Genomic DNA, 14926 nt, shown 5'->3' on the forward strand with positions numbered 1-14926 from the left:
AAGACTCTTACGAGTCCCCTGGACTGCAAGGAGGTCAAATCAGTCCATCCTAAAGGAAATCAACCCTGAGTGCTCATTGGAAGGACAGATACTGAAGCTGAAGCTCAAATATTTTGGCCACCTAATGCGAAGAGAAAACTCCCTGGAAAAGACCCTGATGCTGGGAAAGATTGAAGGCAAAAGGAGAAGGGGACGGCAGAGATTGAGATGGCTAGATAGCATCACCAATGCAATGAATATGAATTTGAGCACACTCTGGGAGAGAGCTGAGGACAGGAAGGTGTGGCGTGCTATGGTCCATGGGGTCATGAAGAGTCAAGACACAACGACTGAACAACAACACCTACCACTCGAAGCAAATCACCATCTGGGGCTGCACCTATTTTACTGGAAGAATACAATCTTCTTTCTTTTGATTACAATGCAATCCTCTGGATGTCTACTCAGAAGTAAGACCCATTGATTTCAATGAGGCTTACTCCCAGGGAAGTGAGTATAGTTTTCCAGCCTTAAGGAAACAGTTTCTTTTGAAATTCTGGGTATCTTCATATTGTGGAGCAAGATCTGTATGGCACATGGGAAGAAAAGGGTAGACTTATGGTATGCTTGCATTTTAAAAATCTGAGTTCTCTAAATAATAGAGAACTATGTCCTAGGGAAACATAACGGAAACTTTGTAATGAAAAAGGTTTCATCAGTGGAATGGGCCATCCACATCTCCCTATGGAGCTGGCTTTTATTTGAATACAAAGTAATAATTGGAAACATTTCTACTTGGCCTCATGTGAATACTTATCTCGACCAATGTAAAACAAACAAACAAAAAACGTTGTAAATGTAAAAACTTTTGTGCATCTGACCTCCTCAAAAAAAAGTCAGCTGCACGTAATCCAGTAATTTGAGGTACTGTTTCTTTAAGGAAAAAAGGAGGCGGTGAGTAGGTTCGTCAGTTGACAGAATAGCGGCTGCGAACGTTCTTCATCCTGTCCTAATGGAAACACGCTAACTCCCACTCCGGGCAGCCCGATCCCATGGGCGTTTATTGGGAAGTAAGCCCCATCGAGGAGGAGGCTAACGCCCAGTTACGTGTGTAGAGGATTGCGGCCTTCAACAACAACGCAGACTGAACGAATAACAGCATGGTTTGCATATTTGTATACGCCGATCTGTTTAGCTATGGGCCGGATCCATGCGGTTGTGAATGCAAAGAAGAGCAAGATCTGCGAAGATAACCAAAGGCGGGATCGGCCGAAGCCGCTTTCTGCACGCCTGGCCAGTCTTGCCGGACGGGCAGGCGCCGTGGGCAAGAGAGGTGGTCAGGATTCCTGTTTTGCGCCCGCCTTTCCTTGCAGCGACGGGGCTGTGATTGGTGGACGCAAGTAGCTGCTGGTAGATTTTTGCAGAGTTTTCATGCCCGGGGTTTCTGCAGATAACCCGAGGCTGGTGAGTGACGCCGGGAAACTGGCGCATTGCATTGGCATGTCGAGAGTATTGCAGAAGGCTGTTAAGTTAGCTCAGGTATCCTGGGATGGCACCCGGAATAGGAGAGAGAGAGGGGTTGGCCAGTTCTCCTTTTGATCGCTTCTGTTTCGAATCCAGCGACGGTGGTGTTGCTGAGTGGAAGGGCCCCACGTGAGGCAAATAGCTGTGAGCTGAAAAGCAGCAGCTATACCGCGTAAGATCGCCTCCGCGCGCATATTAAAAACGTGGCGCTGCAACGTGCAGTGACAAGGACAAATGTCAAAATAGATAAGTGTGAGGGCCTGCCTAGAACTCATGCCCTCTGACCGGGAAGCCTTCCTCCATCCAGGATTGGGTGTGTTTCCTAACACTGAAACAGGCCCGCGGGGAAAGGCCTGGCTCAGATTAAAAGGGCATGTTTATTCAAAATCAATCCCCACCCTGATCCATGGAAATTTAGTAAGGACGCGATCCTATGCATGTTAAGACAGAAAAAAGAGTCCTACAACTCCCAGCATTCCCCACCCGCAGCTGTAGGACTCTTTTTTATGTCTTAACATGCATAGGATCGTGCCCCAAAGGATTGTGCTTTAGGATTGTAGTCTCAGATTACTTTTTGTTTTAAATGGCTTGAGATTCACAAATGGGAAGTGGAATTGCTAACCTCTTAATCTGCAGCTGAGGACTTAATAATAGCACTTCTGACAGGAAACAAGGTTTTGCAGAAGTTATGTAAGGCTGAAAGGGTTTATGCAATAAACCTTGTACAGCTGCCCCTTTTAAAAGCTTAATTCCTTGACAGTGCTCTGGCTTAAAGTTGTGCATATGTCAGATGGAAATGTCCTGTTTTCTGAATCCAAAATTTTCTGTACTCATTCAAAGCGCAGAGTTGTATACCTAGAAATGTTGCTTTAAAAATGGCTGGTTTTCTAGATCAAGGGTGGGGAACCTACTGTCAAGATCTGCATTCCCTCAGAGGTAATCTGTTAGGGGTGCATGCTGGCAGTGGGTGAGGCTGAAGCTGACAGTAGGTGGGCTAGAGCCAAAAGTGGGCAGGTGTTTGCCCCAAGTGGTCTTAATTAAGCAGCCTAATTAATAATAAAATATTTGTTTTAAAATAAATGGGAGTAAGAAAAACTTTCCGGTTACCAGTAGATCCTGATTTACCTTTGGCCTATCCTGCTGTAGATCACCACAGCGTCCCAAGCTGTAAACAGAAAATACGGGTTGTCATTAAGCATCTCTTGTTGTCGTTCAGTCGTGTCCGACTCTTCATGACCCCATGGACCATAGCACGATAGGCCTTCCTGTCCTCCGCTCTCTCCCGGAGTGTGCTCAAGTTCATATTCATTGCATTGGTGATGCTATCTAGCCATCTAGATAGATGGCTAGATAGCATCTTCCCATGTGCCATACAGATCTTGCTCCACAATATGAAGATACCCAGAATTTCAAAAGAAACTGTTTCCTTAAGGCTGGAAAACTATACTCACTTCCCTGGGAGTAAGCCTCATTGAAATCAATGGGTCTTACTTCTGAGTAGACATCCAGAGGATTGCATTGTAATCAAAAGAAAGAAGATTGTATTCTTCCAGTAAAATAGGTGCAGCCCCAGATGGTGATTTGCTTCGAGTGGTAGGTGTTGTTGTTCAGTCGTTGTGTCTTGACTCTTCATGACCCCATGGACCATAGCACGCCACGCCTTCCTGTCCTCAGCTCTCTCCCAGAGTGTGCTCAAATTCATATTCATTGCATTGGTGATGCTATCTAGCCATCTCATCCTCTGCCGTCCCCTTCTCCTTTTGCCTTCAATCTTTCCCAGCATCAGGGTCTTTTCCAGGGAGTTTTCTCTTCGCATTAGGTGGCCAAAATATTGGAGCTTCAGCTTCAGTATCTGTCCTTCCAAAGAGCAGTCAGGGTTGATTTCCTTTAGGATGGACTGATTTATCCTCCTTGCAGTCCAGGGGACTCGTAAGAGTCTTCTCCAGCACCACAGTTCAAAAGCATCAATTCTTCAGCGCTCAGCCTTATAGTCCAGCTCTCACAACCATGCATTACTACTGGGAAAACCATAGCTTTGATTATATGGATCTTTGTCGGCAAGGTGACGTCTCTGCTTCTTACTATGCTGTCTAGGTTTGCCATAGCTTTCCTCCGAAGGAACAAGATGGTGGCTACAGCGCTTTCTGCCATTAGGGTGGCCATCTCTTTCAGAATTTGCCAGAGTTTGTTGTGATCCACACAATCAAAGGCTTTAGCGTAGTCAATGAAGCAGAAATAGACTTTTTCTGGAATTCTCTTGCTTTCTCCATGATCCAGCGAATGTTGGTGATTTGATCTCTAGTTCCTCTGCCTGCATCTCTACACCAGCCTAAAATCCCGCATTTGAAATGGGCTCCCGTTTTAAATGCAGGATCATGATGGACTCCCTTACATGTGCTTCCCCCCTCCTTCCCCCTTCTTTTCCCTCTTATCTGAGTCTTCCATATGTTTCATTATGCAGCTGCTCCTCTTATTGCAGCTTTTCCTTTTTCAAGACGGAACTCAAGCGCTGTAATTTGATAGCTCATTATCTCTGATTTTTTTAAAAATGGAATTAAGGTCATTTAGTTCAGGAGAGGCCCTGGAGGTTCAGGACATCATCTACAGGACCTGCAAACTTCTGTGAGTAACCAATCTCAAGAGCAGGATAAAAGCTCTGTGTGGAGAAGCCCATTGACTGTGGTATATATGTTCTTTTTTAGAGCTGTGTCCAAATGGCCTGTTGAATTTCTCCACCCTATTTGTAGGCAGAGAAATTGGAGGGATAATTTCATTACATTTCTTCAGGGGGAGGAGAAATTATCCAACAGTTACTCACAGGTAGGGCTCACCATTCATGTGACAGGGTTGTAGAGCCCAGCTTCTTTTTTTCTAAGGATTTTTTGTTTTTCTTTCTGTTCTGCTACTACAAGCGGCAACAGCATCAACTGTGTTGGCAGCCTGGGTCCCCTTTTGCATTTTCCGTGATGACCGATACCTAGACTTGTCCCAGGGGTGGGGGGTTGGCAGGGGGGAAGGCAGCACTCACCAAAACAAATGGTGAAGAAAATTCTGCAGAGTGGCCTTTTATTTCTAGGGGGGTAAAAAAAACCCAAACATCTCAGACCGTTTCCGGGAAAAATGTCTTCTGAATTTTGGGGGGCTCAGCTCTAGTTGTTATTCAAGGTTGAGCACCTTCCTCGTGATCTTTGAAATGTTACATTCCCGAGAGGCGATTGTGGATACATCTGGCCTCTAATGCAGATGCTTATAATACTACTACTTCCCTGAAAGCCGTGTAGTAGGTGTGAAGGGGGCAATGTTGTGTCCAGCTCTAGGGACGAGATGGAGCTGGTGCTCCGCCAAAATCTGCCCTCTAATTTCCTGAAACTTTTCTTCCCCAGTGAAAGAGGTTTTGATTTTTCTACCTCATTCTCAAGGCGTTCTATAGCTTATTTTCAATTCCTTTTGGTGGTGTTTTTGAGCTTACCTAATCACTGTAAGGTGGCCGAGCGTGCTGTGTGTGTGTTTTCTTTCTATTACATGTCTCTCCATTGCTCTGCCACTTCCCAGGCTGCCTGTGCTTCCTGATCTGGAAAACTAAAAACCTATGGGAGGAATTACCTTGGGCTTCAGTTGAAGTGAGGGAAGCCAGAGAGGCTATAGGCTGCCAGAGAGATGATTGTACAGTGAAAATCAGGACACTTATGTGAAACCAAAACAAGTTCTTCAAAGTGCTGCCGTTACTGGCAGTGCTGGGATAATTTCTATATAGTCATCACTATTGGATAATATCTATGACATCAGTGGTGAGTAGCAGTGCACAAGCCTGCCCCTGTGAATGTAGCAATTTTAATAATGTTCCTTTGTTTTTCTTTGTTTTAAAGTAGTGTAAAGGAAGTGTGAATATCCACTTATCTACCTGAGCACACACATAGCACTGGAAAAAGAAGGGGGAAATAGTATAAGTGTATTGGTCTTGCATAGCTATACACTGCTATTTCAGGATCACTTTAAAAAGAAAAGCCAAAACCCGGTTTTCAGCACCTTCAAGAACATATTTTTCAAGTTTATCTATGAATGTCTCTACATGAGGCATTTATCATACGCTTGTGATTCTTCACTCAGGGAAGTTTGTGAGTCCTTTTCACGATGTTGGCAATCTCCAATGCCTCTCCTGCTGTTTTCAAGCGGGAATCTGCCATTTTATAAAATCCTGAAAATGCTATAATAATAAGTTGAAATTGCGCAATAAAACAGCAACATCTACTGGCGGTATAAATGAAACATGGGAAGGAAACTGGCAAAAACAGGGTGGGGGGGAGCATGTGTATTGTGCCAGTCGTCAAACCCATAAAGACTCCTGAAGACAAAGCCCCAGTAATGCAGTGGGATTTTTGCTAAATGTGGAGAAGCCCTTAGGCAGCATTGGTACTTGAGTGGTTTTGTAGACTGTAGATTCAGAGGGTGTTGAAGTAGTCAAAAGAAACACCTTTGTTTAATAGAATGGTTGGACTAAAAACATGCTGTCAAGCCCAGTTAGCTGGCGGATGGCCTGTTTTAAATTCTTACAGCCATTTAGCTCATTTTGTAAAGATTATAGTGTACCACAAGCAAAGAGCAGGCAAGACGTGCCATGCTATATTGACTCCTATGGAAAGTAATATACTGGCAACACATTCAAAAGCGAAAGTAAGCCACTCTGCCAAAGAATAGAGAAAATTCAAGACTGGGTTAAGGTGGCGATGGGAGGTCCCTCAACTTTGTCAAAGGCTCTACTAGTAAAAGAAAATATTGTGTGAGAGTTTGGGGAGAGCACAACAGGATGGAAAGGTAGCATTGGGTGAGGTGAAGGATTGGATGAGAACCCCTGGCCCCACAAAGGGGAATGTGGAGTTATGCAGAGTGTATGTACAGGGAGAAGATGGATTAGTTTGCATTGGGAGAACAGCAAATGAATGCTCTGGAGTGAGCGCTGCTTGGATGGCCAAATGTAGTGTACTGAAAATAGTATGGTTCTTAACGGGGTTTCCGAAGAGTGCTTTGAAGTGGTACCAGATATGTTGTTAGAGAACAATGGGACGTGATACTAGGAGAAATGTGGACAGGAAATAGTGATAGTAGTGCAGTGGAATAGTTCCCTTTAGAGGCAGCTGAGATGCTGCCTTTCATGGTCAAAGTGCTAAAGCCAGTTATCTCTTTCAAGGTGTCATGGTGGGTGGGTGGGGGCTAGGTTGCCCAAACTCCTCTCTTTGGCTGAAATTATCCAGAAATTAGGTCAAAGAGGAGATAAAACTCATAGTTTGAAACTACTAGCTTGATCACTAGTAGGTAGATGCAATATTTGAAAACGGGAGGATGACGTAAGGGAATATAGACAATGGCTATGAAGCTACATGACTGCAGTTTTTTTGTTTTTTGTTATATCTCTTTAGTAAGGACTGTTGCCATACAGTCACGAGTGATTGATGCTGCCTTTGGAACAATTATTTAGCCTTGTTGCAAAATGCATTAGGTATTTGTATTCGTTTACATTTTTGACAATAAAAGCAGGAATACAAAGGTCAGTATAAGCCACAAGGGGGAGCGCCACTGGTACAGAATCTTCATCAGCTGATATTTCATGTTGCTGCTGCCTTCTGAGAATATTTTAAGGGTACAATCTTATGCTTGTTTAGACAGAAAAAAAAGCTTACAGCAATCCTATCCATGTTTAGACAGAAAAAAGTCCTACATCTCCCAGCATTCCCCAGCCACGTTGGCTGGGGAATGGTGGGGGTTGTTGGACTTTTTCTGTCTAAACGTGCAAAGGATTGCACCCTAAAGATAGTTCTCAGCCAGTAGCTTCATTCAGTTCTTTTGGGTAACCCTACTAAAATTCTGCTTGATGGGGCTGGAAAATATATAAATTGACTTACTAGGTTAACAGGTAAGAATATATCAGTCCCTCTATATCTTTGTTTTCATAGATGAGCTGCTGATGTACCATATGCATATATAACTCAAGACCGCTCAGGAAGTATTGATATAAACTTCATATAATTGTGATTTTAAAGTATTAATTATGTATCTGAAGCTAAGGAACTATGAGCTTCTGCGTATAATGAAGTTTCTGGCTGTAGCAACTGAGTAGCACTTCTGTTGCATTCTTTCTGCTTTGATAGCTTTTTTTTTAATGTGAAAGATTTCCGTATTTACTTGAAAGACTAGCAAGTTGTCTCTGAGCAAAATGTAATCCTATGCGACCTTGAAATACTGTGATGAAAACTGACTCCTTTCTTAGCTTCCTAATTATTAAAATCAAGCTTTTTCTTTGTTTTAACTGAGATACACTTCAGTGACTGGGAGCCTGTCATGGTAAAGCTATTTGGCAAGCTCCCCTTGGCTTATTCAGAACTGTTCTGCAACTGAAGATGTTTGGCTTTGTTAATCAAACATAATTTAATTTATAACCAAATTCTACTTTTGCATCTTAGTCTTTGGAAGCCAGCAGTGTAATATAGACAAGTAATTTGTTTGCTTGCAGAAGGATCAGGATTTGGTGCTGTGAAGTATAGTTACTATATAGTGTGTCTGAGACTGGAGTTCTGTGTCTACACTATGCCTGCTGGCAAGAGCCAGGCAGGGCAGGAGGAATGACCGTGATTTTGCCTCCCATTCCTCCTAAAAAAAAACAAACCTCCACACAAATTCAGCTAGATGGGCCTCTGAGCCTGTCTAGCTGACTTACCAGTAGTGGGCCAGGATGGTGATGGAGAGGCTGTATGATTCTGTTGATCCTGGCCTCTCTCCTCCCTCTGCTCCACCCCCTTTTTGACCTCTCTGAGGTCGCTGTTTCAAGGGGAAAGGGGGAGGGGCCCAATGTCAGATTCCTGTTCTCAAGATTGTAGGAGTGTCTACGACCTCCAGAGGGGGAATCCAATGTATCCTATGGTCCCATACTGCTCCAGAAAGTCCCATGTTTAAATTTCACCTTAGAAACTAATGTTGGTAAGCCACTATTCCTCCGACTCTCCCCGTTCCCTCCCCCCGCCCCACCTATTTAATAATGCTGGCCTATCTTATGAAGTAGTTCCAAGGAAGCAGTTGAGATAAAGTATGTGAAGCGTTCTGAACACGCAGTGATACCACAAACAAGTTAATTAGTAATGGCAGATTTTGCCATTCATAAGGTTTCAATTTTGTTCTGTTTCTCTTGTGTTACAACATAGTTGAATACCTACATTTAACAAAAACTCTACTTCAGTTCTGTAGAGTAGCAACTGTATACTCTAGTCATTCCTGCTTCCATTTGTTTTATGTTTTTAATCATCATGTCTGTCTTTGTAATGTGACATGTCTAATTAAACAGATCTATATCAGTAAATACTGATGACCCAATCACTAGAACAAAACTTAGGTTTGAAAAGTCTCCTGCTAACAGTTAGGCTGATCAACCAAAAGGAAAAGAGAGTGTGGGATTTCTCTCATTAGTCTTTATTAAAAATATACCATATAAAAAGTAATTAAACTAACAAAAGAACAATAAAAATAATGAATCACACAGTGAAAACCGTCTTTGTCCTACACTCTAAATAAAAGTCTCTGTCCTTAAAATTTAGGGCCTAGAAGCCCATGAGGATAAAAGCCTGTCAGATGTAGCACACATGATTCACTTCAAAAGGCTCTCTTCTAGTCCTCTTTTCAAGTTGTTCTTAATTCTGTCCAAAACGCCATTATGCTTCTGGTTTTCATAACAGCAAAACATTATCTTTACACTCTGACAGTAATTGTATTTTTATGGCTTTGTTGTTTAGGATATTTTTCTGCTAGGCACGATGATGTGCCTAGCAGAAAGCATCAGACTTTGAAGGTTTGGGAAGGAAACTCAAGAACTTTGGGGCCCAGATAGTTTTCTCATCCATCCTTCCAGTACTTAGAAGAGGGATAGAAAGGGAAAGAAGAATACTCCGGGTGAATGGCTGGCTACGAAGGTGGTGCTGGCGCAAGAGATTTGGATTCTGGGACCACAGACTATACTTCCGTGAAGATGGACTGTTGGCAAGGGGTGGGTTGCACCTCACAAAGGCTGGGAAGAATGTGTTTGGCCACAGCATGAAGAATTTTATCAGGAGGGCTTTAAACTGAATGCTACAGGGAAGGGAGACATAAAGTTGGGGGTAACAATGGACGAAGGCTCATGCACTGCAACAGAGAGAAGAGCTCTAATAACACCCAATAATAGTCTTCACAAACATGAAGGAAGAAAGCCAGACCATGAAGCACATGGTCTTCGATGTCTATATACTGATGCCCAGAGTGTGGGAAACAAACAGAACAAACTTGAACTCTTAATACAAGAGGGAAATTATGACTTGATAGGTGTAACTGAGACCTGGTGGGATGACTCTCATGACTGGAATACAGCAATTGAAGGATATAACTTGTTCAAAAAGAACAGGAGGAACAGAAAGGGAGGTGGAGTTGCACTATATGTGAAAAATACATATCTCTGCACAGAAATACAGGAGGATGAGCTTGGTAGCCCCATCAAGAGCATCTGGATCAAAATAAATGGAGCAAAGACTAAAAGGAACCTGATGGTTGGAGTCTACTACCGGCCACCCAATCAAGGAGAAGACGAGGATGAAACTTTTGAAAAGCAAATAGCCCATGTTTCAAGGAAGCATGATGTAGTAGTAATGGGGGACTTCAGTTTCCCCGATATTTGTTGGGAGACAAATTCTGCAAAACATGGCCCCTCCAGGAAATTCCTGACTTGTGTGGTGGATAACTTCCTCCTGCAGAAAGTAGAGGAAGGAACTAGAGGACTGGCTATCCTTGACTTGATCCTAACCAACAGAGATAACTTAGTGGATAAAGTATCAGTTACAGGAACTCTGGGGGAAAGCGACCATGTTATACATGAGTTCTTGGTTCTAAAGGAAGCAAAAGCCGAGTGTAGCCAGATGCGTACCCTGGATTTTAGGAAAGCTGATTTTAATAAACTCAGAACAATGAGAGGTAAGGTCACATGGCAAGCAACTCTAATGAGAAAAGGAGTCCAAGATGGGTGGGAGTTTTTTAAAAAGGAAATTCTCAAGGCACAATTACAAACAGTTCCAACAATAAGAAAAGGTGGAAGACAACAGAAGAAGCCAATGTGGCTTCACAACAAGCTTAGAGATGACCTGAAAACAAAAAAGGACACATATAGGAAGTGGATAGAAGGCCAAGCTACAAAGGAAGAGTACAGGCAGGTCACACAGAATTGCAGGGATGGCGTCAGGAAGGCTAAAGCTGAGAACAAACTGAGGTTAGCGAGGGATGCTAAAAGCAACAAAAAGGCTTTCTTCAGCTACATGCTTAGTAAAAGGAAGAGGAAAGAAATGGTTGTTCAGCTATTAAATAAGGATGGCAAAATGATAACAGATGACAAAGAAAAGGCAGAGGTGCTCAATTCCTACTTTGGCTCAGTCTTCTCCCAAAAGAGGGTCTATGACCCCCCTGGCAAAGGCAAAGTACAGGCTGAAGGGGCAGGATTGCAGCTTGAGATCGATAGGCATATGGTCAAGGAACACCTAATTACTTTGAATGAGTTCCAATCTCCAGGGCCAGATGAACTGCATCCTAGAGTAATAAAGGAACTGGCAGAAGAACTCTCAGAGCCACTGTTTATTACCTCTGAGAAATCACGGAGGACGGGTGAAGTGCCGGATGACTGGAGGAGGGCTAATGTTGTCCCTATCTTCAAAAAGGGTAGAAAGGAGGAACCTGGGAACTACAGACCAGTCAGTCTGACATCAATCCCTGGGAAAATTCTGGAGCAGATTATAAAACAATCCATCTGTAAGTACCTTGAAAACAAGGCAGTGATTACTAGGGATAGCAGAGAATTCCGCCACGGATCTCGGCCCCCTGAAATCTGTGGCGGAATGGCCTGCCACCCCCCACCCTCCTGCGGATCCCCGCCGAGACGAGACTTACCTGGGGCGGATATTCCGGGTGGCGGCGGCTGTGGCGGTTGGTCTTCCGACCGGCTGCTGCTGCCGCCATTTGCAGACTTGTGGTTTGTTTTTTTTTTCAAGACGTGATACGCTACGTAAAGATTTACGTAGCCTATCATGGCTGGGTAAAACAAAACAAAACCGTATATGCAAATGGCGGTGGCTATGGCCGCCGCCATTTGCGTTCCTTATTTTTGGTGTCTTAGTCTACATAAATATTTACGTAGACTAAGGCGGCGAAAATAAGGGGAATGCTAATAGCATAGCAGGTGCTATTTGTGTCCCTTTTTGATTCACCGTTTTAGCCTACGTAAATATTTACATAGGCTAAAACGGCGAATCAAAAAGGGACGCAAATAGCGCCCGCTACCTGTTTGTGTTCCCCTTTATTTTCTCTGTCATAGTCTACGTAAATATTTACGTAGACTAAGACAGCCAAAAATAAGGAACGCAAATGGCGGCAGCTGTAGCGGGGTGTTTTTTTTGTTTTTTTTTTACCCAGAGCCCTCTGCGGCCGGAAATCCGACTGCGGACGGCTCTGGCCTGGGCCTGGCTGGCTGCTCTGTGGAGCCACTGCGGAACACAGCCGGCCATCGAGGATTCCAGGGGGGAGGAATGGAGCACCTCCCCCCGTCGAGGATTCCGGGGGGGGGGGGACGGAACGCCTCCCCCCCATAAACATAATGCGCAGAAAGGTAAGTACATTTCGTACATCCCTAGTGATTACTCGAAGCCAACATGGATTTGTCAAGAACAAATCCTTCCAGACGAATCTGATCTCATTTTTTGATCAGGTAACTTATAGGGATGTCAGAGAATTCCACCACAGATCTCGGTGAGGCCGAATGCCAGTGCATTCAGCCCCCCGAAATCCGTGGCAGAACGAAGCCCTCCGCCCCCCCCACGAAAGGGACGCGAAACGGAGCACTTACCTGCTGCAGTCCGCGCTGACTTTGCTTCCTCATTATAGCCGTGATAAGGTACATAAATAATTATGTAGCCTATGACGGCTAATGCAGGGACGCCATTTGCCTCCCTGCAGAGGCTGTGATAGGCTACATAAGTATTTACATAGCCTATCATGGACCCCCCCCCCAAAAAAAAACAGCAGACGCAAATGTCGGTGGCTATGGCAGCCGCCATTTGCGTTCCCTTTTTTTTTGCCGTTTTAGCCTACGTAAATATTTACGTAGGCTAAAACGGCGAAAAAAAAGGGAATGCAAATGGCGGCCGCCATAGCCACCGCCATTTGCGTCTGCTGTTTTGTTTTTTTTTGCTGTGATAGGGTACGTAAATATTTACGTAGCCTATCATGGCAAAAAACAGGGACGCAAATGGCGGCGGCTATGGCCGCTACCATTTGCGTCCCTGCGGGCTGCCCAGCGGCTGGATGTCTGGCTGCAGACGGCCTTGGCCGGCAGCTCCGCGGAATTTCCGCAGAGCGGAGCCGGCCGGAGAGAATTTCAGTGGGAGGGATGGAGTGCCTCCCCCCCACCGCTAATGTCACCCTTTGAAAAGGTAAATGTCTTTCGTACATCCCTAGTAACCGCCCTTGTGGACTGTGGGAATGCTGTAGACATAATATACCACGACTTCAAAGTGTTCAACAAAGTGCCCCATGATATCCTGATGAGTAAACTAGCTCAAAGTGGGCTAGATGAAACAACAATCTGGTGGATCCACAGTTGGCTACAGAATCGGACTCAAAAGAGTGCTTATCAATGGGACCTTCTCAAACTGCGGAGAGGTAATTAGCGGGGTACCGCAGGGCTCATTGCAGGTCCCACTTGTCTCACCCTAACTGCCAACTGAATCTTTCTGTTTGGAACTCTCAGCTGCAATATTTAAAAGTATACTATCACTGTTTTGTTTATTTATTTAATATTTGTTTCTTTATTTCTTACACTTACATTAACTGTAAGAAACCAGAGTTCTCTGGGTAGTGTAGAGGTAACCACTTTAGGATAGGTCCTTCTCTGTTTTCTCTGGCGATGCATTTGTAGCTGTGCTATAGAAGATAGAGATAATATATATTATCTCTATAGAAGATAGAGATAATAGTAATCTTCATCAACAGCGGCTTAAATCAGGTCAACCATCATTGGTTTATTATGAAAACTAATTTAAGACAGTTACACTTTCAAATTATGTGTCGGCAACAACAATGCCCCACCAGCACCACACACACAAAAGTAGGACATTGCTAAATAATAACACATAATGTGTTGTCATAGGATTTCAAGACCATACTAAGTTTTTTTTTTTCCCCTAATTAAATTAAGGAAATATTTTTGAGCACCTATACAAAAGAGAAAATAAATTTCCTTGTACCTGATGCCGCACATCTCTTCCTGGTACAACCGCTCCCCTGGTCCATTCTATACCAAAGGTGTTGATATTGTCATACAAGTGAACAGCTTGCAGGGACCATACAAAATGTGAAAGATCTGTCCAGTCCAGCAAATAGTGGATTTGGCATTTCAAGAAGAAAATGGTGTCTTGGATGCCCTTTCAGGTTGGCTGATCACTAGTCCCCATTCAGCAAAACTGTGGTAGCCCGTTATTGTCTGCCTTCTCACATCCACTGAAGACATTCTGACAATGTTTATAAGTTTGCCTGAGTGGCTGGCTGGTGTTATATGAGCGGAACTGATGTGTTCTTGTGCTTTTACCACAATGGATATTGTTTTGTTCCAGCTCGTTGCCTCTGAATTCTAAACCTTTGATTAGCCATGCTACTACACGTCACTGGGATGTTCTAATAGATTGCCAAGTGAAGAAACAATTATGTAATTATCAACTTTTTTGATACAGGCACAGTTTGCATTGTATATTACATTTCTGAACACTAAGAAGAATGCCAGATGAGGGGACAGAGCAGTGCTTGCTGAGGAGACTGAGAGAGACAAAGAAACAGCAGATTCTGAGGAGAGCTGGAGAAAGGACAGGGATACTGAGGAGATTACAGAAAGTGAGGAAGTAAAAAAGAACTGTTCAGAGCAGCATCCTTCTGCCTTCACATGGAGCATTCAACCTCAGTTCCATCTCCAGGCTGTGTGACAGACCCTGAGGCCTACACCTGCATCCCAGGGCTGTGTAGCCAGCGATGGGCCTGAGAGACTTTGAATGCTCACTTCTGTCTGACTCCTTTGTTGGACTCCAACTACTCCTATTCTGTTCAGAGACTTATTTGAAACCAGGGTTCCCAACCAGTGACCACATTTGGAATTTTGAGGAAGGGGTGCTCTCACAAAATGATTGCCATAATGAGGCTTGCCCATTCACAGAATGGCTACTGTGGTGGATGTGGCCAATCAAAAAACACCCATTTCCCAGAAGGCAAACTGGTGAGGCTCAAAATAAAGTAACTTGCTCAAGAACCTAAGGTAAAGCAGAGGTGGATCTTAATTCTAAAATATAAAACTTCTTTTGAAACCAGTTTCCTGCTCCAATACCCA

The 14926-nt window shown here is 43.8% G+C and overlaps 1 protein-coding gene across 14 annotated transcripts in view; it reads left to right on the top strand.

The window, feature by feature from the left end:
• Nucleotides 1-939: 939 nt before the first annotated feature.
• The window catches only part of CPVL (carboxypeptidase vitellogenic like), a 64822-nt gene continuing 50835 nt past the window's right edge, over nucleotides 940-14926 (top strand). For 7 of the 14 annotated variants that reach the window (XR_014792343.1, XM_084858484.1, XM_084858478.1 and 4 more), the window contains exon 1: nucleotides 940-1312. Coding sequence is in view for 7 of the 14 variants with exons in the window: in XM_084858483.1 (XP_084714609.1) it covers nucleotides 1177-1312 (136 nt within the window). In the remaining 7 variants the exon portion in view is untranslated. Of the gene's footprint in view, nucleotides 1444-5055; nucleotides 5292-14926 lie in introns of all 14 variants that reach the window. The other 7 variants (XM_084858485.1, XM_084858477.1, XM_084858473.1 and 4 more) reach the window with 4 other exon arrangements.

Source organism: Heloderma suspectum, chromosome 5 (assembly GCF_057233095.1).
Source record: "Heloderma suspectum isolate Gila_16-S chromosome 5, 16-S_ref, whole genome shotgun sequence".
Taxonomy (NCBI): domain Eukaryota; kingdom Metazoa; phylum Chordata; class Lepidosauria; order Squamata; family Helodermatidae; genus Heloderma; species Heloderma suspectum.